The sequence below is a fragment of the Heliangelus exortis genome, chromosome 19 (genome assembly GCF_036169615.1).
Source record: "Heliangelus exortis chromosome 19, bHelExo1.hap1, whole genome shotgun sequence".
In the NCBI taxonomy this organism is placed as follows: domain Eukaryota; kingdom Metazoa; phylum Chordata; class Aves; order Apodiformes; family Trochilidae; genus Heliangelus; species Heliangelus exortis.
Window position 1 is genome coordinate 10,515,135 of NC_092440.1, and position 27,961 is coordinate 10,543,095.

Here is a 27,961-nt window from a genome sequence, read left to right on the forward strand (position 1 = left end):
CAGAGCAGTTGCTGCTTTTCAAAGGAAGCTTTTCCAGAAGGTGCTGAGCTGGGCACAGCACCACAGCTGGATTATGGAACTGGGCTCTGATGGGTCCCCGTGGTCCTGTGCCAAGCTTGGCCTTCGGAACACGTGGCTCATTAACAGAGCTTCAGCTATGGCTGAGGCACACACAGAGGGCTGGGGCTACCAAAATGTTTACAAGTCCTGCAGGGCTCTGAAAGGGCCCAAGCTGCAAAGGGCAGACCCAGAGGCAGAGCAGTGCAAAGAACCCTGAGCCCCAAGTCCTGCTCCACTATCCCCTTCCACCTTCACTTCACTCAGCCTGGAGCTCCATGGATGCTCAATTCCCTTCCCAGACTCCAGAGGGATCCGAGTGGCTCTGGGTTCAATCTCTATTCCAGGGTAAAGCCAGTGCTCACCCAGCCATGGATACTCTAACAGGGCTGAGCTGCTGCCATCCCAAAATTCTGGACTCAAGTAACTCTTTTAATTGGAAAATACCTTTAAGATCATCAAGTCCAACCATTAACCTCATGCTTCCAGGTCCAGTGCTAAGCCATGTCCCTCAACACCACATCTCCATGGCTTTTAAACACCTCCAGGGGCAGCTGCTCGACCTGAAGCTCTGACACCAGCTCTACACCTCCAGGTTGTCCTTCTGGGCCACAACAGGTAGGTAGATCCCTAACACAGCCATCTGCAGCATCTCCCAGCCAGGCACTGGGCATGCCTGGGTTTAAATCCATCCCTGGTGTCAGGCAGCCAAGCCCTTCAGCAGCCAGAATGAAAGTCCTGGAAGTGCAGGCACTAGAAGGAAAAAAAAAACCCCAAACCTTTCAGAAGCACAGCAAAACCCCGTCTGTGGGTGGAAGAGGTCAGAAGAAGAATACAAAGGCTTTTATTTCCTGAGGCATTTGTCAGAAAGACAAATATGAGGGGTTTTTTAAAAAAGTTGCTGCATTTTTCCTAGCTGACCTCCCCCATAAATGCCAAATGGACTCTAAGTAGCATCCAGCAGGGTGCTGGGATGGGGCCTCTGCAGCCCAACACTCAAGGACTCAGGTGGAATTAATTGGAGCAGTTTGTTATCAGTAAGTGGGGCAGATTTAAAGGAAAGGGGCACATTTCAACACTACATCCAGAACTGGTTTATTGCTGGCACCTTCCCCTCTTGCCTTTATTATTTATGTTGAAAAATGATAAATGGGGGATTGATGGTTCTAGCTGGTTCATGAAGAATCAGGTTATTTCACTGCAAAGCCCCCGGGGGAAGGTAATGTTTCTACAATCCTCCATCAAAGAGTTTGCACTCATTTGTGCTGCTCATTCCTCCTCTGCTGTGCCCATGGGGTGACCCTGCACCCCCCCTCTGTCACCCACCACATCCCCACTGCCCACACAGATTCCCTGCAGCTCCTTGGCCACACTGGGGGTGTTGGGAGCTGTTTGGGTCTCCAAAGCAGGAGGTGATGGGCATCTCAGGTGGCTGCATGGCTGGGGTGGCATCCAGGTGACCTGCAGAGAGGGCACGGACTGCAGCAGTGGGTTCAGATCCCATTTGTGCTTCAAGGAGCTGCAGGTCACCACTGGTCTCAGGATTTGGTTGTGAGACAGGAAGAGCCCTGGGGAGATGAGCTGGATGTTTATTTGTGTAGACATCTCTGATCACCAGGTTCAGAACAGGCTCAGGAAGGGAATCTGGAGGTGATTAGCTGGAGAGGAGGGTATTTTTACGATAGAAATGTGCTGTCTGCCTGTTTGCAGGGTAGGAAGGATATGATGGGAATCAGAGGCTTGGCCGGGATAAGCATTTTCACCCTCGTAGATGTGAACTCCCTGTCTGCCTTGGGCTCCAAGAAGTGGAATTGTTTGGTTACACTATCACTATTAGAAGCAAAAAAGAGAGCTTATAAAACTCCTCTTTACACCCCCCCCAAAAAAGAGCAATGCCAGGACCCTCAGTCCTACCCCTGAACAAGCCATTCCTACACTAATTTCCCACTGTGTCCAGGCACCTTGCCAGAAAAAGAGGACTCAGAGCTTCAGCAGCAGCCATGCAGCCCTGGGACAGGTCTTTGCTCCTCTCCTGGATGACCAGATCAGGGGATTTAAAAAACAGGCAGGAGGGCGGGGGGGGGGTGGTTAGCATGGTGGCCAAGCCACATCCTTTCTGGGCCACCAGGCAGCCACAGAGGCTCCATCTGTGGTGGGAACTGCTTCTCCCAGCAAGGGGTGGAAAATCAGCAAAAGTGTGTCAGGGCTGAGCAGGCTGGGAGTGCAGAGCAGGGGAGTCACCATCCATCCTATCACCAGACCAAGCCCCCAGAAACCCATTTAGCCACCCTGAGGGATCACTTGCTGGAGCTAAAGTGTCCCCTGAGGCACTGAAACTGCATCACTGGACAAGAAGAGGTTGCAGAGCCACATCCCAAGCACCTCATGTGGGTTCAGGCATCCTGGGATGCATCTGTGAGACGTAGGAGCCACAGGGTCGGCAGCTCTGTGCACAGAGGTACCTCAGGGCATCTCTGCTGTGACAGATTTCCACACCACATCTTCTCTCCACAGAGGTGGCCTAAGTGTCAGGTCAGTGTCCTGTGCCAGAGGACACGAAGTTCATGTGGGTGGCTGGGACATGCATCACTCCAGGCATGCTGCTGGTGGCTTGTGACATTTTTTTGAGGATTGTGACACAGCTTTCCTACTGCTTGACATTGTCCAGATCTTCCAAAGACAATTCTGCAAGTCCAGGCTGTGACATTGCTCCCTGCTGAGCATAAAGAGCAAAGAACAAGCCCAAGGTCTTCTTGCATGGGGTTATTTGAAGCTGATGGCTTGGGGGAAGTCTTCACTGCCCCAGTGTCAGGTAAGGCTCTTTCTCTGGCAAATCCCTCCCATCTTTGTTGACTGTACATAGCAGTGGAATGAAATTGGATAAAGGCATCTGTTGTTGCCTTGCAGCTCTGCTTTGTTGAGTGGAACAGGGATCCCAGGATGTGGGGTTTTATTATTATTTAATTTGTAGCTGCCCATTATCAGCAGCTTCTTTTAGGTGAGGTTTTTGGCATTTATGCACTCAGCATTCTTCTTGTCTGTAAAACCAGCCTAAACCTTTCCTTCTGTTCATAAAGGCATCTAGTCTCCAAAGTCCATCCATTATAGCTTCAGCACCTTGTAATCCCTCAGAGCTATGCACAATTACTCTCTGAAATATCCCAGGAGCAAAACTAATACTAAGCATCATCTGCTTAAATTTACAGCATCCAAATGGCACAGTGAAAGCCTCTAGCTTAGGAGTGAGCTCATCTAAGCACACTTGCCAAAACATATCCTGCATCTAATGCTGCTTTTGCTGCTGAGGATTTAGCTGCCACCTCAGGAATCTTCACTGGTTTCATGGTTTTATTTAAATAACAGAGGGGGATGCACATGTCCTTCATCTGGTGGTTGGGTTTCAAGCACTGAACTCCCCCAGCCCATGCACCCCCTGCCTTCCCCATGTTGTTGCATTTCTGTGGGTACCTGAGCAGGAATGGGTCTCCCATCCTTAGGATGCAGCTGAGTTGGGGTTTCTGCCAAACAGGTTGGGAGGAGGTCATGGGCACCTGAAGGAAACCTTTTCCATAACATTGCTTCCTTTCTCCTGTCCATTCCTTGGAGCGGAACAGTTTTGTCCGAGCCTGTTGACCTCATCCCTGTAAATCCAACATGATTTTTCCATCAGGATTAGTGTCAGATTGTCCCTGCACACATCCTGGGTCTTGGGGGCAGCTGAGCACTCTGCTGGTGAGCCTGAGGCATTCACAGCTCTGGTTTTAGAGGCTCCATCCTGGCTGGGCAGGATTTTAGGGTTTTAGGGGTTTTCCTTTGCCATAGGGGAAGGCAGGACACAGAGAGGGTCCAATTCTGCACTGGGATGAGGACACCTGGATATGAAATCAGCTGTGTCTGGAAAAAGCTGGGAGAGGAATTAACTAGATTGAGCAGCAGAGCTTCATAGCTGGGCAGAGGGGGATTAAGGAGGGAGGGGGAAACTAAAGGTGAAGAAATGGTAAAACTGCCTCCGTAGGAAGAGTGTGTTTTGTGAGCTTGAGCTGTTTCAAATTCCCCTGGTTTTCCACACCTGCATCCACAGCCTCCTGACCATGGGGAGCTGGGCTGAATCCCATGGGCAAGGGAGGGAGACACCAAATACATTCCCTCTGGATGGGAAAGGGGCATCAGGGACCAAGGAAATGGATAAGGAAGAGGAAGGAAACTCCAGATCCATCCACATGACAGTTTGAGCATTTTATTATGATATATAAATCTTGTCTTCTTAAATTACTCTCTATGAGTTGAACAGGAAGGGATTATTGTGGAGGAGGGAATATACAAAAATAAAAGGATATTGTGAACTACTGCATCACCACATATACAACAGTAAAGTACTTTACAAGCACTTAGAGAATCAGACATAAAAATAAAAAATATGACACATCCTTAAGCATTTCCACCAGTATTATGCTCTTTTTTTTCCTTCTCTAACCCTCAAACATCTTTCAGCCCCATCTTCAGATGGTGATTCACAGGGTAGGATACTCTGCTTATTTTGACAGCCATCAGAGTGTTTGAAAAGGAATTAGTGCCCCTCCAGGACTTACAAAACACAATTGTTATCGGAGAGTGTTAGGGGGAGATAGGCACAGATCAAGTTGTGAGTGATGGGGTGATCCTCAGGGAAGAGATTTTATCTAGCAGTAGAAATGTGAATATCCCACAACCAGAACCCTCATTCCTTGTGAGGTGTTGCCCCATCCCACACAGGGACAGCTCTGTGTGTCCCATAAGCCTGAACAACACTGATGCTCACAAACTTCAGTGAGACTGAATAACAGAGGATGGAGCTGATTTTGTTTCAGCTCTAAAGGATGCTCTTTCCTAAAGGAAAAATGGCAGGTTAAAGCTATGAAGTATCCTAGCTGTCAGTGTTCACAGAACCCTTCACCTCTAGATCAGATTCACACAGCCTTAATCCTCAGGTTGCTCTACAAAGTCATTTGCTCATCAGCCTTCTGGAGACCTTTCCCATTTTTTTTTAAGACATACTCAACATAAATAGTAAACAGCACTCACTTCCCTGACCAGCAGCTCACTCAAACACTGCTATCTCAACATCCAAACCTCATTTCATCATTCCCAGAAAGTATGCACGTAGGGTGCAAATCTGTCTGTGTTTCACATTAGAAAAGAAGAGCTGGCTTAGGAAAATAAAATTTAAAAAATAAAATGAGAAAAAAAATTCAAGATGAAAGAAGCAGTAAACTGTTTTGGTGGAAGCTGCTCTCTGAGTTTTGTGCAAAGTATTCTGCAGATCATTCTGAAAGATCAATATTGTGGTTGGGTTCCCTCTTCCTGGCCCCAGTGAGAGCAATGCAGACAGACCAGCACCAGCATCTCCTCTGGCAGTCAGGGGCAAAAGGATCACAGGGATGAAGGGCAAACCCTGCACCTTTGAGCTGGACAGGGATTCCCCCTATTGAAAAAAAAAACAAACAAACCTTCCCCTCCCCAAAACAGGTGCCTTCTGGGAAATTTTCTGCTGCCAAAAAAACCCCCAACAGAATAATTAATGAAAGATAATTCCTGAAGGCAGAGTCTGACTTTATCTCCCAGGCGTCGAGGACTGTGGGCAACAGGCACAGCCAGATCCTGGGAAGAAACCAGGTAACAGCTACAGTCCCAGCTGCTCGAGGGAAGTCACCTTTCTAAGAACATTTCCATGGTCTAAATTTATCATTTGTATCTTTGAGAAAATATTCATGAACAAAGATCTCTTGGTTGAGATGACTAATGCTCCATTTAAAAGAAAAAAACACCTTTCTTGCTGGACTAATTCCTTTTAGATGTACAGACATACTATAGGGAAGGCAGTTCATGGCAAAAACAACAAAAAAAAGTCACTGCTCTTCCCAAACATGAGCAGGAGGAACTTTGGCTCTTCTACCACTGCCTAACCCAGCCACAGGGATGGGAGCAGTGGGGACAGAGGGTGAGATTTGCACCCACATCAGGGTGACAACATGACACTTTTTTTTTTTTCTTTTCTTGTGCTCAGGAAAAACAAAGTCCTTTTCCAACACCAGCTTCCACTGAGAAGAAATGCAGCTTGTGATGGACCCAGGACAGGCATTGTATAAGAATGTATTTGCCCAAAATTTGTACAGGCCTCAAGCATCTGGCAATGTCACAGCCTGGATGAGGTCCAGGGTGGTAGCTCCATGGGCTGTCTGTGGCTACAGAGCTCAAAGGGTGTTCAGCAGCTGGGAAATCCAAGCTGCTGGGTGGCTTTTTATTTCCTTTTTTTTCTGACATGGCAAAACCAGAAAAGCTGCTTAAGCTGAACAGAGCAGGAGCAGGTTAGGTCATTTCTGGTCTATTTGCAGAGAAGGCAAAGCATGGGACTTCAAAAAAGCCCTTGGCCTGGATGTGTGGGGACCATCCAGTGCCAAGGCTGCAGCCCTCCAATGCACCCTCCTGGGGTCACCCTGACCTGTGACTTTGCCTTAGCAGCCTCTCTCCCTTTGTGGTGAAAGTCTATTTTTCCAGGTTTTTGTTATTTTTTTTATTAATTTTTCTTTCTGTTGCAGCCCATGCTTAGTAAGAACTAATAAGTGGACCAAGTGAGCAGCAGCCTGCAGCTGGCCATGATAAAAAGAGATTTCCAGGAAAACCTGTCCTTACCAAAGCCCACTGTGATCAAAACCTGTAGCTCTGTGCTTGGAGCAGGGGAATAATCTGTTAACAGGAGAAAAGCCTGATGTATGGTCAGAACAGGGAGTCCCTGGCATCCCTTCAGCTTGGAAATCAGCCCTTCTCCATGCTTGCTCAGTGGAAGTGCCTGCAATCCAATCTGTCAGGCTGCAGGGTGTGAGGACTGACCCTGCTCTGGAGCTTGGATTATTCAGGAGCTCAGCTTGGAAACCCATCCCTTTGCCACAGACTCATAAGGTGCAAGGGAAGAGCCCTCCAGAGCCTTCCTGATGGACCCAGGAAGGTAAACAAGTGTTCCTACTGCTCTCAACGCTGCTCTAGCACTTGGCAAACAGGACAGACCCCCAAGAGAAGCTGACAAGTAAGTGCATCACCCACTTGCACTGCACAGGGACCACACATCCTGGAGCTCTGGGGAGAAGGTTGCTTCAGGCATCATTATCCCTTTGGAGGCAGATGTTGCTTTTCCAGGCTTTGATGCTGACAGTGACAGCAGAGGTTGCCCAGTAACAAATATAATCCTTGTTTCTGTGTTGCTGTAAAGAATTCAACAGTAGGTGGAAGCCTTGGAAATCCTTTGAGAGATTTCCCCCTAACTCCCCAAAGGAGAGGCAGAGTTCCTCACTGCTACAGCACTCATCTTCTGGTACTAGTGATGCTCCAGCTGACAGGATTTAAATTTGTATTTAAAGACCTTGTACTTGTCTCTGGTGGAAAAAACGTGCTTCATTTTAAGTCAGAGAACTCTTTCAGAAAGGTCACAGCTCTGCTCATATATACTAATTGCCTTTCAAAGCTTACGGAAAAAAAGTATGTCACTACTTAATTTTATTCTTTCTTTAAAGTTTTTCAGATTTTTTATTCTCTGAGGGTTTGTGCGTCAACTGTTCTGGGCAACCAGCTCTGTCTTGTTGATACTGTTAATAGGTTTTCTGACTTGGCTGCTCATTTATGTTCTGAAATAACTTGATCAGACTCGCAGCAAGTTAGGAACAAAATGGAAAGTTTATAATAGGGAAAGCTGGGAATTAATTTCTGGAGCTGTGTGGTTATTTTCTAAGTCTGGGCTCTTCTGAGTAGCATGCAAAAATTCTTGGTAAGATTTCTGGAGACAATTCCATGCCATTTGCAAAGGTTATGCTCGCAGGAACCCAGGCTTTTGCAAAATTTTAACAAACTACCAAAGGGAAGGGAAATCAGGAGATGTGATTCAGGAGCAGGGAACAATTTGCCTCAGGATGGCTGCACCTCAGTGTTTCTTGATCTTTTTGCAGAGACAGCTCAGCTGTTTGTGAAGGACCTGTTGAATTCCTACAGCCTGGTGGATTAGGAAGAACTGGATTTGGGCTCTGCAATACTTGAAGCTCTGCACTGAGCAAGTTTGGCTGCTCCCCCAGAGTCAGTGAAGCTGTCTGTGCTACAGGTATGGAAACAACCCTGCTTGTGAGTTAACCCTGCACTGGCTTCTCTGAAGCAAGACAGAATCTCCCTGTACCACACTCATCCCTACAACACAGAAGAAACTCCAAAGAGTTGCAACTGATTAGTAAAGATCCCTGTAAATTGTGTGTTCAGGACTGGGACAGCATTTTGGAAAAAGGGCACTTGGACACTTTTAGAAAATAGCCCTTTAGGTATCAAGTTTCCTCAGTCTTCCCCTGCATGCTCTTGGCTGGGCTCACAGAAGAGGTGGCCATGTGTCAGGGTAGGCATTTCTCCCATCTCCTGGTTGTGTACACCTTGCTGTGGTACATAAACGTCTACCTGCTGGCAAGAGCACTGCACACCTCTTCTCTTGCTCATTTTCAGAGGCAGTCCTCACTCCTCCCAGTACATAAGGCCTGAGGTTACTGCAGTGCTGCAAGACTGCAGCGATCTCACAGATGAGCTGCTGGAGCAAGCAGTGTTGTACTGACAGAAACAGCCACCTCCTCTGCATTTAAACTCTAAAAAACCTGGCTTGTGTGTGTTGGGCAGACTGGATGCTGACTCTGCAGCTGATGTTCCTTTTGCAGAGATCAAAATAGCTCTGAAGGTTAGAGTTGAGTCTCACCTATGTGCTAGACAAGACCTGCAGAGCTCAGGAGGCAGTGCTCTGCGTTGAGTAGTGGGGTCCTTTGTCATCTTGATTTCATCTACACACAAAGTCAAAAATAGATATGCTTGGGGAAAAAAAAATAAATTCTAGATCATGAACGTCAGGAATGTCACAAAATACAAGCCAGCCTCTCACTGATCAAAACCATCCCATGCCCTGCAAGCCTCCTCCCAGCCAGTTCAGCCTCACCCAGAACGTGTTCTCAGTCGCCATCAATGAAGGCCCAGCCAGAGACCCAGCAAAGGCCACGACCTCCTTGAGGTCACCAGGTTGCCAGCAGCAGGGTGGATCAGAGGCTCTCACTGTAGATGACACAGGGGTTGGTTTCCTCACAGAGTTCCAGCTGCACACTGGAAGCAAACCAGCGCTTGGCACAACCCAAGCTGTAGTTGAGGGTGGTCCGGTAAATGTTCTTGGCACACTTAGGGAAAATGATGGTGGTGCTCTGAAACCTCAGTGGCTTCTGGCGGGGCTCAAAGATCAGCTGGGACTTGTAGTTCCTCCAGGTGCAGTTGGGAGCAGCAATGATTGTCTCACTGTAGGTGGTGACAGTGGGGATGGGGCTGTAGAAGATGTCATCCCGGTAATGCTTCTCCGAGTCATACTTCACCTCAGAATTGCACCTGTGGAGGACAGGAAGGTGTCAGGAACACAGCCCAGGGAGCAAAGGAGAAAAGATGGGCAGGACTCTTCTCCAACCCTCTGGAGCTGGCAATGCTTATGACTTCTTCCTGCAGCCAACCCTGCAGCTCAGCCCACTACACCGGAGGCAAACTCCCTGTTAGCAAAGGATGTCGAGTGGTACTGAAACCCCTCAGCTGAGGTAGGTCAGAAGCTGAGGAATGGACATTCATCCATGGACTGTGCAGCAAAAGCTTGAAATCCCAGGAAAATTCTTCATCCAGCCTTTTCCTGAGTGTTTTCAACAAGCACAGCCATGCAGCATCCGCTTGAAATGCTGAGGACCCCTGTGAAACGCTGACTCGTGGTAGAGCTCACCACAGTCCTTGCTGCAAGTGGGGACCTGGGGGCTGTCACTGCCCCACAGAGCAGGCTGGACAGATGCTGCTGGTGGTCCACGGGTGTGGGATGTCACACTGGGAGCAGGGGCAACCTACTTGTTATGGACACCTAAATGGCTTTTCCTAGAATCCCTGGCCATGGGGAGCAGCAGGACTTTCACTTGTTCCTCCTGCTTCCCAAAGGCTCCTCCAGCAATCAGCAGCCAAGGAATGTGCAGCTCCATGTAAAAAAGATTAAAAGCTGGGTGTGTGCTTGTCATTACCTCCCCCCCGGAGGGGGGTTGACTGATTGTGCACTGCCTGTAATCCGAGCTGCTGTAATGTATTTTGCACAGCTAGGGTGTAAGCAAGTCATTCAGCACACATGTAATGTGTGCTCCCATGTAATCACCATAAAACCCTGCCCGCTGGCAGTTCCTCAGCCAGCAGAGATTTACTGGGATACACTTCCAGAGGGACATTACCAGAGATTGAGAGGGTGGGAATTGGGAATGGGGTCCTCCCACCCTCCCTGCCCCAAGCTCCGTGTTGTTTGCAGAGTACATTCCACACCAGCAGAGGAGTGAAAGAAAAGCAGAGCCCAACACTGATCCATCAGCCCCACAGGAGGTCAGAACACCTCCAGCACTGCCTTGAGGGACCAGCTCCTCATTAGAAGGAGCTCATTTTGTCTCTGTGGACTGGTCTAATGCTGGTTTCTCTGCTGCAAGGGCTAACAAATGTACCAGTTATAAAGGTGGTGTTTCTTCTGAGGACACAAGTCAGCAAGAAACAGGATAAAGACCATCAGGTTACTTAGTGGAGGCCACCAAGCCTATAGACAACAGTGGTTTTCTCTCATGGCCTTGGAAGGAAAGCCACCTTCTCTTACAAGCTCCCTCCAGTTCTTGCCTCCTCCTCCCCACCTCTGCTGCTGTCAGTATCTTTAACTGAAGCACAACCCTCCAACCTGTCCCTCTATTCCATCAAAATAACCATGGCTCCCAGTGGTAAACACCTCTTGGTCTTTTTTGCAGAAGGAAAAGCACCAGGAAAACAACAGGAAAACACCCAACCCCATCTGTACCTGATTTCCTGGACAGGCTCAGGGCTGACCTCAATGCTTTCTCCAAAAAACACAGGGTACATTCGAGGCCTTATCTCCAGCATGGAGGGGTTGAGAAGCAGGTAAGGCATCTGCAGGAAAGGAGAGCACAGAAAGTGTTGTTACACAGCAGAGGAGGCTGGCAGGGTTCATCTTGTGCCACAGCACCTTCAGCACCATCAGGTGCTCCACATCCCCCAGGTAAGTGACACTGCCCAGATGTCTGGCAGGCCATGTTGCAGTAGTTGTTGAAATTTAGCCCTTCTTTCTTTCTTGTTTCTCAAAGGAATTATTTGGGGGGTTTCTTTAGCCCTGTTGTGAATCATCAAGTCTTATGAAGACTTAAAGTGTAACAGCATGGAAAACTACAGTCAGTCTGATGAGACAGAAATAGGGCCTGAGTCTGCTGGCTTGAAGGATGGAGGTCTACTTAAATGAGATGAAAATAATGTATCCCTTGCAGTGAGGGAAGTGATACCCTTGCTGTTGGTGAAGTCTCAGTGCCAAAATTGGCTGTTGTGCTCCAAGGGACATTCTAGATAACCATGCAAAGGGAGTGTGGGGTGAGACACTGGGGCACCTTGTGGCCTCCGCAATGCAGGAAACCAATTTCAGACCAGGACTTTTTAATGAATGGAGCTGCTCCAATTCGTGACACTAAAACTGGCCTTCTAAGAATAATTTCCCCCTGAAGCTAATTATTCTGACAAATTGTCACAGTCCAGGCTAGGCTTCTCTGCCCACCACAAGAATGAGTAACCCCTCTTCTCTATACTTGGAGTGTTCTTAAACATCAGTTCCCACATACAGGGATCCTGTGTCTGGTGTCTGGACCAAGCCCAGCAGCTAAATAAGTTAAATTCTGCCCTCCTGGAAAAATGTCATTGCAGGTTCTGATCCCTGCCACCACTCTTCTGTCAGCACTGATTTATGGCACTTAGGGACACAGGATCTCTTTAAAGGAGATGGCTGGCAGTCTCTGTGCATGGCTGGAAGGTCTCTAGGTGGCTGAAAAGCTCATGGAGTTTTTCCACTTCCTTTTTTTCCATGCACAGGCCATATGTGCTAGAATGACAGCAGTATTTCAGCAGTCTGAGTCAGTAAAATAACCTCAGGACTCACAGAATCCTCTCATGGTAGCTGAGGATATAGTTTTGTCTTGGCTTTCTCTTCCCCTGACACCCCTTTACACCTTCCCCAGCATCTTTTGGTCGGGCGGGAGGGAATGGTGGAGCTGTGACCTGGTTCCTACTGGCAGTGCTGGGTGAGGTACTGCAGCTTCTGCCCTTCCAGGCCTCCAAATGCTCACCAAGTTATCCCTCAAGTTGGTGTGAACTGGCAAAGCTTTGCCAAGTCCACTCAACAGCATCAGTTCCCACTAGTTGAGGTCTGTTTTTCTCCAGTGTCCTGGGCTTTCTGCCTTAGGCGGCAGCAAAAATGCCACTGCTTCATCTGAATTTGCCAAACCCTTCAATTCTGTGTCCCAAAGCCACAGAGCTGTTTGCTCTTTCCTACTGAAATACCTCTGCACTTTACTGTGTTAAACTGTCAAGTAAAATGGTGAAGGTTGGATATTTCTGTTCCACTGTCAAAAACAGGACAGTATTTGCACAGGGATGGGAGAATGCAAGGGAACACTTACAGAGATGGTAACCACGAGGCTGCTTTGCTAGATTAACACGGGAGAAACCCAGATCTCTTCACAGGGCACCTGTAAAGTGCCATTTTAAAGAAGCCATTTCAGTGCTCCCAGGCAAATAAAGCTCCACACTTCTTGCTGACATATGCTGACAAGAAGCAGGCTCTACACATCCCCAGAGACAGGGATACAGGAGGTGAGGTCCTTCCCGTGGCTTAGCAGGAACAGTGCTGGGGCAGCTGCTCCAGGTTTGTACAGAAAAGGTTCCATGTGTGCCAGGGATGCTGCTCCCTGGGTACAGAGGACAAAGTGGCTGCTGAAGAGTCCCAGAGGAAGAAAAAGGAAAGAAGATGCTGCAGAAACAATAGCAGTGTGCTTAGGGAACCTGAGGCTCTGTCATGCATGACTGAAATCAATCAGAGCCAAAAAGCTGCCACTGAATTTGGTGAGAATAGGATTAAGCCTTCTCCAGGTTAGTTCTGGATGGAGTGGTGATGAGAGGATTTCTATCATGGGTTTACCTTGCTCTGGGCAGGAAAGGGTGACAAAAAAGACATTTCATAATGTATTTCCTGATGCTGTAACAAGCAGCAATCTCAGGCCTGCATTTTATTTCACGAACAGTGATGTTCTGAAATAGCTGCTCCTGCATCTCACCTGGAGTTGGAAAGCAAGGAAGAGAGGATATGAGCTTTCCAAAAGATTTGTCTTTGGGGCTGAAATGTTATATGCTTGGCACGTGTCAAAAGCAGGCTTTCTGGCAAGAGTTTGACACCAGCTCCTTCCAATCCGTGTTAAGGCAAAAACAAAAGACAAATGTTCTGCCTGTCAAAAAAAATACTGACTCAATTCTTTTTTGTTCTGCACAGGAACAGTTGGAAGAAGAGGCACACTGGGCTGCTGAGCTCCCTGGAGAAAATGCCAATCTTTGGTGCAATTTCTAGCAAACTCTCAGCAATCTCCAGACACTTGGCAAACAAGGTGAGTTTCTTTATTGCCCTGCATCACAGATGGGGGAACACAGCTTGCTGCACACTACTGAGGATGGTGAAGAGCAGAAATCCACATCTTTGGACCACTCTGGCCACAAGTGATCCACAGCTGAGGTCTGTCTATCCTGAGAACAAACCCCAGGGACTTCTCAGTCCTACTGGGACCTGCTGGCTCTGTCCCCAGGAACTGGAGCTGTGATCCTACTTATGCAATCCAGCTCCAAAAAAGTTACCACAACCCTGTGATCTTTCTGCAGGCAGAGGAGTCTGGTAGCCCAGGACAGTTGTGGAGAAGGAAGGGAAGATACTGGAGAGATCAAAAAGTGAGCCCCACAGTGAGTTATGCCCTTAAACCAGAGCCAAGTTGAAAATTAAGCAGTAAATGTGCTATCATTTTTATTTCCTTTGCAGTACATAATTTGTTTCAGCCAGCAAAGGATTACAGTATTATTAAAAAGCTGAAGTGCTTTCTTGTTTGGCTGCATTTTTCCCTCTGCCTTAAATCTGATGCCTTTCAGGCATGTAACAGCCTGGGCAGCTAAACGCTGCTTTTTTTTCAAGTAGCACATAGATAAACACAGATAAAATTGGTTGCTGAATGGAATTCCATCTACAGCTAACCAAGAGCATTTCCTTTATGGAATAAGTATTATGTGGGACTCTTTAGGACAGAAACACATCCTTCAACTCCATGCCATTGCTTTGTACCTGCTACAAGTGCCATCTGAGTGACTGGTTCCTGGGGTTCTTTAGATTGCAGAGTTCTGAGTAAAAACAAACATAGCACAGTGGTCAGAATAATGTTATTTTACCCCTAATATTTATGTGGTGTCAGTGTGCTGTTAGTATACTTTTCATTTGGGGAAAATGACATGAATGGAAGAAGAGTTATCAAATAATAAACAAAGATGAGGAAGAAAGTGACAAGAAACTGGCCTGAAATATACTGACTGCTCTTTAGCTTCTAAATTCCAGGCAGCAAAGCAACAAAAAAAGAAAGGAAATTAATGTGACAAAATAAACCAAATAAAAGCCTTTCCCCAAAGGGCAGGAAGGACCAGAACTGACTGATTCCTTTTGCTGTGCTCATTATGTGGAAGGCACCAAGATGTGGCACCAGATCTCTGTGGACTGTGAGGGGAAACTATTTTCCAAGCATCAGTGCTACAAACAGGATACAGCTTCCCAAATTCCCAGCTCCTAACTTAGCTAAGGCATCAGCAAATCTCTCACCACATCTTCCCATTATGTCAGGTCCATGAAAATGTCATTTTACTCAGCTGTTATTTACAGCTATAATGAAAGATCTGGCTGAGTTATTTGACACACATCTACATTCTCCACTCTAGCTGATAAGCCATATTTGCTTCACAGACCATTTATTTTCCCAATATTTTCACAAATTGCACATTACGTGTAATTTACATTGGAGATGGATGAGATTATATTGGGAGGTGAGAACAGTTAAATGCAGACCTCATGTAGAAAGCAGGGCTTTGTTATTTCACAGAATTACATCCTTCCTGCCTATCTCCCTCTTCTATTTCAAATTTGTGCTGCTTTGCTTTTTGTCAGGGGCACAATGGAAACTGAACAGCCTGAAGACACAACTCTAGATACAGCCAAATATTTCAGAGAAGATGATGAGAACCCTATGACCATTTCTGCCCAGAAGGGAACTGCCCAGAACTGTCACAGTTTGCAGAGGCCCACAGCCATTCCCTCTCTTTCCTTGCTGGTGTTGAACCAAGGAGAAAGAGGAGCAGGTGAGTGTTCAGAACTCCATGGGGCTGAGGGACAGGGGACACCCAGGTGGGGTTGGCCTTCCCCAGGCAGCAGACACAGGCATGGAATGGAAATCACTGCCAAATCCTGCCAGGGGAATTCCTGCAGGATCCCATCCCACAGGAGTGGTTCAAAAGTGGGTCAGGATGCCAGGTTGCAAATGCAAGCCCTGGAGCTGTGCCAGATGGGTGCCTGGCTCCCCAAACATGCCTGGGGCTTTCCCCAGAGCTGCTGGGATCCATGTGGGCTTGGGGAGTGGTGTCACCTGCTGTGTGGGCTGGAAGCTGGCTCAGGTTGAGGGTGCTGGGCCTTTCTCTGATGTGTGCTTTCACTGTAGGTGTTGGCAGGTCTGGAGGTTACCAATTGCCTGAAAAAAATTTGATGGCCACATTCCCCTCCCAGTCCCCAGAAGGCAGTTCTGGAGTGCTTTCAGAGTAAGATGAGGTGCTTGGCTCTTTGGCCACAGGGCTGTTCAAAATGCAGCATGTCAGGAAGAGGTATTTTGGGGTTTGTCTGGTTTTTTAAACATCAGCCATAAATCAAACAGGGCTGGCACACGTGAAGACCTGGACCTCATCACTGGGACCATGTCTGTGAAGGCTGTGCCAAGGGGCAATACATCCTCCTCCTCCTCCTCTGCACTTGAGATGAAGCTGGAATCTCCTCCCACCACACAAGATTGAATCTGGCACCACATTGCTGTCCTGAATGTAAGTAGAAATTCCCTATGGGGGCTGTTCACTGATCCCAGCTGATCCACTGGGATACAGTCCTACAGAAAGCAGAGCACAGTGGGGCAGGTTGAATGCATCAACACTTCAGTCTCTCCAATAAAAAGGACCTGGTTGCAGTGGCAACAGTGTTGGGTAGGAATAAGAAATCTGCTGCTTCAAGAAGGCACTTCTGATAGTTCTGCAGATGAATGGGATCCTGGTCTCCCCTGATGACCACTGGGAATTAGGCCATTGAATGGAAAGCACTTGGTTCAGCTCAGCTCAAAAGCAGTTCTTCTAGCCTAAAATTATATCCCAGGGCAAGAATAGGGAGAACTCTAAGCAGATCTGGCTACTTTGATGTCCTTTAATTCCCTAACCTTCCAGCAACACCTTCTTTGTGCATGTTATTAGATATTTCTTTTCTGTATTTATGTTCCTTTTGACCCAGCATTGCACACAAAGCCTAGAGAATTCACTGACCCAAGTCCTAAGAATCAGTTTAATCATGTTTGAGATTTAAAGGGCAGAACTAAGTAAAAACTAAGTCACCCTCTATTTTCATTAGGATATTTGCACTTAAGCACAAAACAAGTAACAAATTCCCTACATGGACTTTATTTGAAGAAACAAAAGCCAATTTCTCCTGCACTGCAAGTAAAGTGAAAAAAAAAAAAAAAAGTCCCTAAATGGTGTTGAACTTGTGGTATTTATGACTCTGGCCCTAAATTGCCTTTCATATTTTCTTGGATCCCAGTGCTGTAGCCAAATTGGCTGGCTAAATGTGAATAAATGGTGCATTGTCTTTGAAACAAAGTCATGCTTATTAAAGACAAGAGTTTACTTTTTCAGAGTCACAGTTAATAACACAGAGCAGGGACAGTATGGGTTTTACACACAAGAAAGTCTTCGATAAGCTCATGCAACCCCATTTTAGTCTACACGAGAAGGGCTGTCCCAGAGCTGAAAAAGTCTTTAATATAGCTGTGAAGTTGGAGCAAAAGAACACAACTGGGTTCAGACTGCTGGGTTTGAGAGTTCTGGAGCAAAGAATAGCAGAAAGCACTTCCCACGGATCTGGAATGTTGTTTTCTTCACCTGACAGCAATTTATTGTAACTGTAAATAGCAGAATTTTGGCCATAAGTGACTAAGCTTCTACATGGTTTTATAGTATTACAATACAGTGCAGGCTGCCTTCCTGCCTCTGTCACGTTTATAAGCCAAACAAACACCACTATAATAAGTGATTAAAAACCAAAACTAAACATGCCTTGGTGTGCAAATAGCTGCAATTATTGATTTGCCAATTCTGCATGCTCTGATGAACAGCAGAGTAGTAGAGTTAAACAGAAGCACATTCATGGATTGTGTAATTGCTCAAAGATCTGCAAGTCCTTGTTAAATGGCAAAATTAAAGCTAATTAGACACTGAAATTCAAGTGATGCTGTCCATATTTTTCCTGCTTTCTTAGTAACAGCTGCAAATACAGTGTTTGCAGGGTAGAAAGTGAAACTCTCTGTACAGTCAAAGAGAGTGGAAGTTCCTATTCACTTCATTATTTTGCAGCCTGAATTAAAGAGCACACTCCAAATAATACAGTCAGCTTGGTTTCAGTGTTAGGATCTTTGCACCATTCTGTACCTACTAAGGTCATGGGAATATCCACAGTGTAGGAAGCCCTTCCTCTAACAGCAGGAGCCCAGGGCTAACTGTGGGATATAAAATTTGGAAACATCTACAGTGTGCCTCTGAAATGTGTAAAATGTCCCATTTATGACCAATATAATAATAATATAAAAAAAACCTGCAAAACTTAATTTTGCCTTACACAGATCATAGGAATAACTTTTTTTTTCCTACAGGACAAGCACTAAACCTCTCAGTCCTAAGAGCCCAAAAACTGGAGCAGGTTTTTTTAATGCTCTTTCATCTTCAATACATAAGGGCTTTCTTGGGAGGAATGGTGGCCAAGTGCCATATTACTAGAATGGAGACTAACATAACCCCATACACAGCTTTGCAGACACCTCCACCCTCGCTGTTTTCTGGTCCAGCAAGCTTTCATTCATCTTCCTCCCACATTTTATTTTAGAAATACACAGCAACAGTCTGATCCTGCCAAATCAGAGGCATGTGGCTAACTCTTTTGTACAGAACCAGTCCCCCCAGGATGGCACACACCCCCAGGCAGCTGCAGGTAAAGCTCCACATTTTGGAACCACAGCGCTAGAGGTTTTGAGATTTTATTTTTATAATTAAAACCTCAGACCCTACCCACCTTAGTCTGGTGAGAAGGAGTCATTGTTCATGGGGGGAAGGTTTTGGCATGCTTGGGAGTAAAAGACAGTTTACAATAATACACTAAAATAGCCTTAGAACTTGAGAAAGTAAATGTGGGTATGAGAAGTTGTTGCAAAATGTCTCTACTGGGACAGAGGCTTTGAATTCTCACTAATCCATAGGTGGATATATTTTTCCCATGGAAAGTTTTGTGCAGCAGTTTTTATCCCATGTAGAAGCCAATTAACTGTGTTGAATGCACCTACAAATGTATTTTATATGTGTTTAAAAAAAATAAAAAATTGAAGGATCCCTGGGGAAGAACTTTAATCATCCTTTAAAAACCTCCACCACTGTTGCATAGGCTCTGAACTTTGTGTTTTAAAAACAGTTTTTTATAGCTGAGGGATAGAAATGAACAAAATAAAACAGAATAATAGTCACAATAAATCTACCCAAATCCTACTCCACAGTCAACCACTTCACTGGCACCGTGTCAGGCTAACCAAGATCTGCATTGCTACTGCCAGCTTTCTGAGCTTACAAACCACCAACCAACCCTCCAGAGCACAAACCTTCCACACAGGCTCCTGCCACAAAACCCCACTCCAGCACAGGGCAGCAGCACACAGACTCCATACCAACTTCCTGGACAGACATCCCAACCCTGCCCAGAGTTATTGGGCAGTTTTGTCTCTCTTGCACAGGGCTCCAGCAAATGTGGCTCCACGCTGCTGACAAACCCAACGTGGGATGCTGGAGCGTGAGGATGGCTGGGAGCTGGATAGAGAACCCTGCCTTGATCCAGATGGATGGAGCTCCAACCTGTATGTACCAGGCTGGACAGTGTCACTGTCTTTTGTCACTGTAAATACATTTTTCTCTTCTTAAGATAGGCAGCAGAGCCCTTTTGAGACCCGGGTTTCACTCCTGTGCCATTATTAGGGTCTCCCCAGCCAAACTGCCAACACTTCTGTACATTCAGCTGAAAACCCCAGGCTTACACTTGGCCAAGTCCCTTGCTGGACACACCGGTGGCATTGCCAGCACCGCACTGCAGCCACCACGGGCACAAGCAGCCCGGGAGAGCCCTCAGTCCCCCGTGCAGGGGGACAGGCGCTGAGGGCAGGGGGGGACACAGCCCAGGGAAGCCCCAGTCGGAGGGCACAGGCCCTTTCTTTCCTCCTGCCCCGACCCCGGAGCACAGAGATCCCAGTGCCCCAGGGTTTGCCTCTTACCACTTTGCCGTCCTTGGTCTCTCCACGGTGCCCCGGGGCCGTCGGGTCCGCGCTGCTGCCCCCGGCTCGGCCCTCGCCAGGCGAGAGGGAGTAGAAAGGGGGACTGGGACTGGGGGGCAGCCCCGAGTCCGGGCTGTCCAGCAAGCCTTCCCGGCTCTTCTCCTTCAGGCTCTCGTCCATCCCTTGCAGCTGTAGGTGACCTACCATGTCTGGGGGGCAGCGAGGGGAACAGAGAGGGAGAAAATCCTCCAGCGCCGCCCGCCGCGGAGGGAGGGAAGGGGAGAGGAGCCCGGGGGGCACCCCCTTAATCCGGATCGCCGGCACCAGCCTGTCAGGAACCCGGGCTGAGGTTGCTGCAGGAGGAAAAGCCAGCACCGGCAGCACCGGGCTATCCCGGCCGTCTCCCCTCTACCCGGCCCCCGCGTCCTGCCCGCCCCCTGCCCGACAAGGCGGCCCCCAGGGAAGGGAAGAAAAGTCCCGATCCCCCGCTCCCTAAAACAGCCCCGCGGGGGATGCGGCGTTTACGTTCGGCGGAGCTCGAAGCGGCCCCGCCGGCAGGGAGCGCTGGGGGGAAGAGGCCGGAGGGGCCTCGCTCCTCCGCAGACTGCTGCTGTCCGCCCGCTCGCTGCCTCCAGGCGGCCCATTTATCCGGAGATGGTGGGAGGGGAGCCGGGGAGCGCCCTCCCCTTTTCCCGGTCCCCCAGCTCTGCCCCGGCCGCTCTGTTAGGTATTGCCCAGGCAGCGAGCGAGTTTGGCGCCTCCCGCTCCCCCCCGAGGAGGTCTGAGGTAACCCCCCCGCACACAGCGCTGCCGGGGACAGGGGTCTCCCCCCCGCACTCGCCATCACGGACCTGAGGCTTCCCTCCACCGATTCCCTTCAGTTATGTTTTTTTCCTTCACTTCGGTCTGATTTTTTCTTCAGTTCCATCTGATTTTTCCCTCAGTTCTGACTTTCCGCCTTCTTCACCCCCTAAAGCAGTTTTTCACCTCAGTGTCAAGGTGTGTGGGCATGAGGAAAGAGCGCAAGAGCCACCATCCCTCTTTGCTTTGAGGTGGCTAAGGGTGGCCTCGGGCAGCAGGTGGCCATGGAAGCGTTGCCCACCAGGGTGTACATGCCCTCCATAGCCCCTTGTGCCTGCTGTACCCTCATAGCAGTCCTTACTTTGGTTTATTGCAGCCCAAAACATAATCTCTTCCTTTGGCTGCCTCTCTAGCTGCTGCTCCACAGCCACAGAGGAGCTGGCCTCTTTATTCCAGCCATCCTGTGTTTCTGGCCACCAGAAATTCAATGGAAGGGCATCCTGAAGCCCAGCACAGCTGGTAGCTAGGAGGAGGTGTTTGCCAGAGGTTCTTGCAGCATGGAGGGGAATGGAGAGTCCACATCCCCCTTGGGCTTTGGGGAAGCAAGCAGCAGTGGAACAGGTCAGGCTTGCTGAAGCCACTATGGAGATTAATTGCACAATAACTTTCCAACTTCAATGTTACCTTGTCCATGGACTTAGTTATGTTTTTCTCATCACGTTTTGTCTCTACACAGAGTTCAGACTGTGAGAAATTTGGGGCAAGCCCACTCATACAGCTCAGACCGCCCGGGCTTTATTTGCAGCAAATATGTTTCCTTGGGAAACTACTGAAATCCAACTGTCTGCCTCCTCTTGGTCCAAGCTGTTTGGCCCAGCACCCAGCAGAACGGGACCACGCCTGTTTGTGCTGAAAAAACAACATCTGTAATGGCAGCTGATTAAAATACAAGGAATCTGGTATTGCATCCCTATAGGGATTAAAGTTTTCACACCCAAGCCCTCAAGATGGCACAAAGTCTTCAGAGGTTGGATTTCATCCTAAAAGCCCACACTCCAGCATCCTGAGGGACTGGGTCCCATTAGATGGTGGTAGGTGAACTTGCCAGCTAATAAACTGGGTTTGTTTAGACTTATTCTTGCTCAAGTCAAAAGGAAAGGCCAAGGATGCCCAAATCCACCCTGACTGAAATGAGGGGCCCTCCTCAGAGCCACTGAAGCGATCTGTATGCACTGAGCTGTGCAAAGGAATGTCACTGATTTATAAATGTCAAACAGGCACCAAGCAGCCCACACACAAACCTCTGTGAATTCCTACCTCTGACCCTCTCCTCGGCTCCAGCAGCTACACAGGCTGATTTAGAGCCCCTTGCTGTAAGGGCTCTCATGTCTCACACAGGCTACAGCTGATCTGAAAATGTCAAAGGAGAATGAAGGTCAAAATTTCCATAAATTAGGCCCTGGCTTGCTACCTATCATGTAATGGGATTCTCCAGCCAGTTAACACTGTGAATTCAGATATTCAGCCCAGCAGTTCCTCTGTTCCTCTGCTTCTCCTGAACTGGGGAGACAAAATGTGCAAGGGAAAAAAGTGTCCTCAGAGCTGCTTTCAAGGAGAAAAAAGAAGCAGGACAAAGGGACACGGGACAGAGGTGAGTGCACTACCCGTTACTCCTAGAGAGGTGTATATTTTACCTTGGGGAGCTATGGGGTGGGTAGACTGTGTTTTTCCTGATTCTTGTTTTGAGAAACTGCAATTTTTCCCAGAGCTAAATAATGTATATTTTAATGGTAAATTTCAATACAATTCATGTGTTCAGCACAGAATTTGGATGTCTGGGGGTTAGAGTTTGCTGAGCTCTGAAGAGTTGAATTGCTAGGCACTGAGCATCCCCAGCATTCACAGGGACACTGACTTTACTTATGACTGGCAAAACTGCTGCTGGGTTCTGCAGAGCATATGTGTGAGCATAATATGGTGCTATTGTTGTTGTTATTGTTGTGCAGAGCATATGTGTGCACATACTATGGTGTTGTTGTTGTTATTGTGATTAAAGTTCACCCAAGATGGAGCTCTCGTATGTAAAGCAGAGGGTGTGCAAGTGGCAAGGAATTCTCCTGTCTTGATGCTGATGATAGAAATGTCTTGCTGTTCTCTTAACTAGATTTGAGTACTTTAGGAATCTGCAGTCACACAGACATGGCAAAGTGTCAGCATCACGTGCTGAGTTTCCTTCCACTGCTGCCAGGCTTGAAAGACAAATACAGTGAGGGAAGAAAGAGACAGGATACAAACACCTACCTCAGGACTTTTTCCAAAGCAGTCTGGGTGGCAAAATGGGAAGAATGCTAGGAATGTCCACTCTGGTTCAGTGTCAAACCTGATCCTTCAGAACACCCACAGCATAACTAGTCTTGAGCCACCCTTGGATCTAACTGTGCTCTTTGGTTCCCTTCAAAGAGGTGCAGCCTTTCCTGCCTCTGCAGTGTGTTCCTGACAATAGTGTTGAAAGGCAGCAAAGCAGCAGCATCACTGAGGAGAATATGACCATGGACCTGCACTGAGGGAGCAACCCCAGTGCTCTGCAGCTCTCTCAACTCATGGCACCTGCTGTGCCCTTGTTGCCCTTACCAGGTAACAAACAGCTCCTCCTAACAGTGACCTGGAGCAAACTGTCTAGCAGGAATGGGAATGAAAGCCACAAAATCTCCTTTTCTGGAGTCAGGAGTGCCTTTTTTTGGCAATAAATTAAAGGAAGCAAATTTCCCTTGAATGTCCCAGACTTGACATAAAGACAGTGCATCTCCCAGACAAGACTTTGCTGCTGCAGTAATAAGAATGATCTTTGAGTAACTTGCCTATGATTATATGCAAGTGTTGTTTTCTTACATTTTACTGCAGTTTGTTACATTTTGTGCCACAGTTCAGGAAAAAACCCAAAACTGAATGCTGTATTACAGGACGAGGATAGGATCTGAAGCACAGAGAAATCCTGATAGACTTCTGCTGACTCTGCTTGCCTTTGAGTAAGGTGCTACACACAGAGTAGTCAATTACCTGTGGAGTCCAGTCTGCTGATACTGTTACATACTTGAGTCAAAACACACCCCAAGAAGGGGTGTGCCTCCAAGAAGGACCTTCCTGTTATCCTGTGAAATTTCCTCTGCTTGTCTGTCAGGGCTGCTGTGCTGTAATCTTGGAGGATAATCAACAGCAAAACCATTCATAAATCACAGCTAACAGAAAAGATGCCGATAGGGTCTTAAATTTCAAGCCCGTGAAGCCATCATTTCAACAATGACAGTCAAAGGGGAGATTAAGAATTGTTTTGCATGGAAAAGTTTTTCTTGGATGAGCAGCACTCTCTTTGCTTCCCTGTAAATACAGGCATGTGGATTTGATTTTTACATGGCCCTTCTGCCCACTTGCAGGGAACGCTCATCAACCCCAGTGGGCCTGTTCTCACACCAAACCAGTATGTGGAGGGATTTGAATAAGGCATCAAAACCAAAGAACTAGAGCTTTGCCCAGTGCTAGCAGAGGCCAAATGGGCTGCCTGTTTGGGAGTCAGTGGCAGGACATTCCAGAGAACCATATCCCTCTTGGCTTAAACCCACCATGCCTCTGGGTCCAACTTGCAGAATGGGAGTAATATCAGTGCCTTGTTTTATGGTGCAAGGAAAGCATTCAGAGATTATCTGTACTTGCACCTCGTGGTGTTTAAGGCTGTAAGGGTATTGTGAATTCTGCTGCCAAAATGTGAATGCAGGGCTGGATTAACACTCCACCCAACGGGTAAGTGATCTCTCTGTGACCCAAACAGAGTCTTGCCTTGCTTTGTTCATTTGGACTAAGTGCTACACTAAGAAGAAAGGCAGGGGGAGTGTCTGGGTGTAGTTCTTGGCCTCCCTGCTGATGACCAACAGTGTTTCCAGGATCTGTCCTCAGGTTGAGAAGAGCAAGTCCCAGACAGGCTCCAGTCCCATGCTCGTGGCTGTCCCCAAACAGCCCACCTGGAAATGGACTCTGCCTGTTCAATACAACTCTGGGATAACAAACTTTTACAGCATGCTTTCCTGCTAAGGCTAATGAGTTCTATTTGAATTACTACTCAGAGTAAGGTCTGACTGTAGCTGTCTCCATTTCCATCCACAGGGCAGAGTTGAAGAGCTACTAATGACATTGTTGGTCAAAAATTAATTTGCTTGCTCTGACCTAACTGTGCCGGAATCTGAGTGGCTCTCCACTGGTATGTTCACACTCTCTGTTTTCTAAACATACACTGTGTTTCCTCCTGTTTTTCTGGCCCACTTAGATTTGTGGCAAGCAAAGGAAAATACCACACTGGGAAGGATGCTTCTGTTCTAAGCATGGTTAAAATAAAACAAGAGCACACAAAAAACCACTCTGAAGAATTAAAAAATCTTTTTTAAAAAAACATGTTTCTCAGCTTAAGATTGGAGTTTTTAGAAGATGAAAGAAGCATAGATATCAGTGAGGGTAACTCTCCACAAGAAAAAAACTAAACTTAAAAATACAAAAAAAAAAAAAAAGTTTTTAAGAGATCATTTTATAGTGTAGGCCCAGAGGAGCAATATGAGGTCTCACTGAACAGTTTACAGATTTAACTCTTGACTCAACAAATAGTTGTCTTTGTAAGGAGTCTTACAGTTAATACTTGGCTAGCCTGTTGTGATAGTGTTGTGTCTCTTTGATTTAGAGATTTTAGTCACATTATTCCCTCCTGTAATGTCCAACAGCCAATGGCACATTTCTTCTCCAGGTATCCACCCCATTTAGCACATTTATAATGCTTGGAAGGACAACCACAGCTCTCAAATTGCTTGTGAGATGTGGCATGTTGAAAACAGGGCATGACAAAGTGACATGTGATGGACAACACGGGTCTCTTAGCTCTATTTCCTACAGCTCTAAATCAGGTATGACATGAAAGAAATTATTTGTGCACCATATGGTGACCTGAGGACTGGAAGGCCATCTCCTTCCAAGAGCAGTAGCTGTCAACCTGTCACTTGGGGAAGGAAACCAAGAAAAGCAATTCTAGTCAGCTTCAATTCACTGTGCAGGAGCTGCATCACTGCTGAGAATCTACAAATGGAAGAGAAGGAGTCAGAATTCACTGCCCAGGGACCTTGTCAAGTTAAAAGCCTGTGGTTCCCATGGCTAAGTTAATGTCCACTGAAATCCATCTGCATCAGGATATCAGCTTCTCTACTAACGAAAGGATGGGAGGTGAGAGCTGAGCCTTCTTGAATGATCAGTCCACAGATACTGGAACTCAATACCTTTATTGTTAGAGATCATTGTGCTGAAAACCCACTTTCCTTCTTGCTTAGCCTTACCAACATTTATTGTTAGAGATTATTTTGCTGAAAAACCACTTTCCCTCTTGCTTAGCCTTACCAACAGGCTCTTAGTAGATCCCTCACACACAGCCCTTCCCTGTGGCTCTCCAGGAATAACCTTCTATCCCTGGGGATCTTCTCAGTCTTTTCTGTAATAATCAGACAGACAGAGGCTGGTGACCACTCTGTGGTGCTCAGGGGGACTGACCTAGGTACCTCTCATCAGTGTCTGTTGTGCTGTATCCAGCTGCTTAACAGATGGGCCTGAAACAGCCCCTCCAGGCTTGGAATTCAGGGTTGGGTGAGGCTGGTCAGCCAAAGCCCTTGGAGTTCACTGAATTACCATCAAGGTTTTAGCAATGGCCAAGTGTGGTCACCTGTCCCCTGGGAGCTGGGCTGAGACCACTGGAATAATCAGCTAAATTACCTTGAATTGATGAGCTGCAGACTTAGAGCACTACAACCCAGTCCCTGTTATGCACACAGCTCCCATTTCCTTTTGTATTTCTTTAATAGAAAAATAACAGGAAAAGCAATTACTGTCCATATGAAATGAAAGTTCATTCAGAATTTCCTGTACAACTTCAAGCAACTCCTTGTTAAAGCAGATAAGTTAATATATCTTTCGGGTTGGGTCACAGTAGATTTGCAGCTTTAAATCACCGTGGCACAGTAACCAATTGCATTTACCATCAAAATTATGTTGAAAAAACAAGGAATCCGGGCAATTATTAGGTATATATTTCAGGTGAAAACAACCCACACAAAGTCAGTGTCAGGGAAAGGGATGATTGATCATCTGGATTCTGCTCCCTTGCATTTCCTTACCCACATTCTCTACAATGTAACATTAACTGTCATGCAATTATTGTAATGAGATCTGCTAGGGGACTTTTCAGTGTGAGGAGCTCTAGTGCTGTCAGGATGGGGTCAGAGGGACTTCTTACCTGTGGAGGCTGAAACCCCACAGCAGGAGGACCAAGGTCCCTTCAGGCATTCAACTTTCAGAAAGACCAAAGTAAGAGCTTTACCCAAGTTGGTTTTTTTTCCACTTGGAATTCTTGGTAAAATGCTGTATGTTCCAGTCTTGACTCAGAGCTCATTAAAATCAATGCAAAGACTCTTGTTGATTTTAATGAGCTATGGTTTGAACCCTGAAGCTATTACATGATCAGAACTCTCACCAAACTGTAAATATGGAGGGTTGTTTTTTTTTTTTTAACATCACAGATATAATATTTGGCTACAAGGAAGGGATGCTTAGGATTTTTTTCTGTGTGTGATCTGTGTGCCTCTTTCAAATGCCCAGTGGTTTTACAGGATTGTTTAAAATTACAATTCTGTTCATTAGGCTAAGTAAATGAGCCAGATTCAATCCCAGTGTAGAACAGAAGCAACTGAGTGCTACTGAAGTCAGAGAGAGTGAAATTTGGCTTCTCTTATGACATGTATGGTTTTGTTCAGCTGCTGGTGGCTGCTGACCTTGTTCTCAGGGGACATCTGCCACAGCACCATGAGAAAAGCTCTAGCACTGAACCTGTGACACAGAATTTGCAGTGAGAAAGGCAAAGGGAAGCAAAGAGAATCAATGTGTGATGGAACAAGACACGCAGTACACACAGAAATATTTTATTTCGAGCCTCCTCAGAAAAAATAATAATAAGCACGGGCAAACCCCAAGCTTGGAGCTCAGAGCTCCAAGTACCATTCTCAACAGTCTTTGGCAAGGTGTGTCACTTGTTCTCTAGACTGTCACAACACCCTGGGATGCTGTAAAAATAGCTGGCAGTGCCTGAGTGACAGGCAGGAGACGCGTGACCCTAAATTATGGTGTTTTCCTTTTCATGATGAGATGAATGCTGCCTCAGACAGAGGCTGAAATCCATCTGTTTGTGGTGGGAGTGCCATTTTAGGCCCGTTTCTTTTGAAACTGGGGCTGGAATTGCCAGGGATCAGCAGAGCTCTGGGCTCACAAAGAGGGCACTGTCTTGGAGGAATCTTTACATAAGCCCTGCACTACCCAGGCAACAGGAGTTTGCACAGCTGCTGCTGGAAGCAAACATGTGCTTTTAGCTGACCTGGGCTGATGACTTTAGGCGTTAAATCTGACGCTTTCCAGATGTAGAGACCTCTCCTGCCACAGTCCCCAAACATTCAGTCCCCAGGTAAAAAGGAAAATAATAA

The 27,961-nt window shown here is 47.0% G+C and overlaps 1 protein-coding gene across 1 annotated transcript; it reads right to left on the reverse strand.

Moving 5' to 3' along the window:
* Positions 1-4,280: 4,280 nt before the first annotated feature.
* On the reverse strand, positions 4,281-19,817 carry RFLNA (refilin A). The gene is made up of 3 exons (XM_071763085.1): positions 19,611-19,817; positions 10,943-11,052; positions 4,281-9,477 (listed from the first exon to the last, which is right to left on the reverse strand). Exons 1-3 carry the CDS (start codon positions 19,815-19,817, stop codon positions 9,144-9,146), a joined length of 651 nt encoding a protein of 216 aa, XP_071619186.1. The 3' UTR covers positions 4,281-9,143.
* Between the last annotated feature and the right edge of the window lie 8,144 nt (positions 19,818-27,961).